This window comes from Penaeus monodon, chromosome 8 (assembly GCF_015228065.2).
Source record: "Penaeus monodon isolate SGIC_2016 chromosome 8, NSTDA_Pmon_1, whole genome shotgun sequence".
NCBI lineage: Eukaryota > Metazoa > Arthropoda > Malacostraca > Decapoda > Penaeidae > Penaeus > Penaeus monodon.
The window spans coordinates 27900089-27902562 of record NC_051393.1 but is presented as its reverse complement, the minus strand read 5'-3'; the positions used below and the strand labels follow the sequence as shown (position 1 = coordinate 27902562).

At 35.9% G+C, this 2474-nt stretch overlaps 1 protein-coding gene across 1 annotated transcript in view; it reads left to right on the top strand.

The window, feature by feature from the left end:
- The first annotated feature begins 1593 nt into the window (after nucleotides 1-1593).
- LOC119575919 (transmembrane protein KIAA1109 homolog) overlaps nucleotides 1594-2474 on the top strand; it is a 70578-nt gene continuing 69697 nt past the window's right edge. The window contains exon 1 of the mRNA XM_037923453.1: nucleotides 1594-2014. Coding sequence (XP_037779381.1) covers nucleotides 1972-2014 — 43 coding nt within the window. The 5' untranslated portion in view covers nucleotides 1594-1971. The remainder of the gene's footprint in view (nucleotides 2015-2474) is intronic.

Below are 2474 nucleotides of genomic sequence, written 5' to 3'. Positions count from 1 at the left end.
AATCGGAGTTGTGGTTTCACTACCAACATGTCTTTTGTCACAAAAGTATCATTCAATTATTGGGGCTAACACCGAAGAGGACGCATAGCCACGCCCACCTTCCACTTCCAGCCACTAGGGTCCTTCATGGCGAGCCGCCAGTTAGGTTATTGGCCAAACTATAGCTCTGGTCTGGTCAATCAGCCCAAGTCACGGGCCTCCTCCACCAAGGATTGTCTTATGAAGAGATAACCTGATGGGCAGAGTCATCCACAGGGAAACGGGCTAGGTGACCTTATAGTCTGAGTTGGCGGTCCTAAATAGTGCAAGTAACAGGCCCCATGCCGGCATCACGATGTAACCGTCGGTAGGACACATGGTCCTGCCAACTGTACCCCTATGATCCGGCGCAAGGACCTGTTACATATGGTATCAAGACGAGACTCCAAGCACTAGAAAGCGCCCTGGTTTCACTTCCGTAAAGCAAAATTGGCAGTGTCAGAGCCTTGAAAACACGTAGCTTGGTCCTTCTACACAGGTACCGGCATCTCCATGTACTCCATCTACTGAGTTCCTGGTCTGACTGACCAGAGTCATAAACTACACAAGGATAATAAGCAATGCACAAGTTACTTCAATGTCTTCGCCACAAGAGGATATCGACTTAACAGGTTTCCTTGCTCCTCAAATTCTGAATTTTGGTCTTCGTCCAAGAGACCTCCAGACACTGCTGAATAATAATAGTAATGATGATAATAAAAAGTAAATAAAAATAATGATGATAATAATAATAAATCAAATAATTAATCAAATAATAAAACAAATATAATGAAAAATCAAAATACTAGAAATGAATATAACAATAACAATAGTAATAAAGATTATTATTAATCATTATTGTTGTTGTTATTATTACTATATATTTTATTGCACATTGATATTATTTTCACTACTACTACTACTACTACTACTACTATTATTATTATTATTATTATTATCATTATCATCATCATCATCATCATCATCATCATCATCATCATCATCATCATCATCATCATCATCATCATCATTATTGTTATTATTATTATTATCATCATTATTGTCAGTGTCATTATTATCATTATCATTGTTATTATTATTATTATTATTAATATTATTGTTATTATGATTAACTTTAATATTATTATCATCATCATCATCATCATCATCATCATCATCATCATCATCATCATCATCATCATCATCATCATCATCATCATCATCATCATAATATCATCATCATCATAATATCATCATCATTGTTATTATTATCATTGTAGTTGTAATTATTTTATATTTTTTATCATTATTATTATTAATAGTATTGTTATTATTATCATTATCATTGATCGTTGTAAGGTTATTAACGTCAGTGTGGTTATCACTTTTGACTTACCTGTAGTTGTTATTGCCATTACATTATTCACCCTATTCCTAATGCCATTACGACTGTAATTATCACTATCAGTATAATTAACACAGATATTAATTAATGCAAGCATCTTGTGAGCGTACAATAGTAGACTCTGCGCACAACAATAACACGCAACGTACGACAGCGGTCGGTGGGCCTGGGAGTGTTGTTGACATTTATTAACATCAATGAACAGCAGTTAATAATTACCCATTAACAGCTGATAAAAAGAAAGCACAGGGAGAGAAGTGCGTTTTCAAAAGCTTGCCCATCCCTTGCCCTTGATAAATGGGTTAGCCGAAGCATTCATTAAGAAGTGCTTGCAAAATCAATAGTTCTTAAGGAAATATGGGTCGTGTTTGTTTACATTTTGCAGTCGGAGTGCAGTGCAGGCGGAAAAAGTCCTAAAACCCTGTAAAAGAAGAAAGGACAAGAAGATATGCAGGCAAGCATTGTTTTTTGTGGCGTGACCCGCGGTTTTGGGAAGAGCAGAGGCCTGGAATGAAGAACGTATTGACTGTGATTCCCTGTGTGACATCATGAATGACTTAATCTCCATGGAAATGTCGACGTTCACTTCAGGTAACCTTTTAAATTGAGGTCCTCTCTTGTTTTCATGTGAATATCTGGAATGTCGTCTGAATGTCTTGAATCTCTTGTCCTAGTTTTGATGTAACTTCAGGTTATGTTTTACTATGATTTTATCCAACTCAATTTGGTATGATTGATTTGATACTAGGTCCAGGACAAGTTATGATAAAGCATATAAAAGTTGCTGCATCTCCAACAGTAATGATCCAAGTGCTGATGGATTTCCGATGTTGAGTCCTGATAATATATAGTAATTTTGGTATATGCAAAAGACATACTGAATAAATCAAAGGAACTTATTTGCAATGTACTGCTGTTTCAAATCTCAAATAACAGTTGTTTGACACACATTTGTCAGAGAGCCCGAGAAGAAAGAGTTTTATATATCTTGAAATGACTGAACTTACCCCATTTCTTCTCATAGATAGCTTCATTAGTGCTTAGTCAGCAA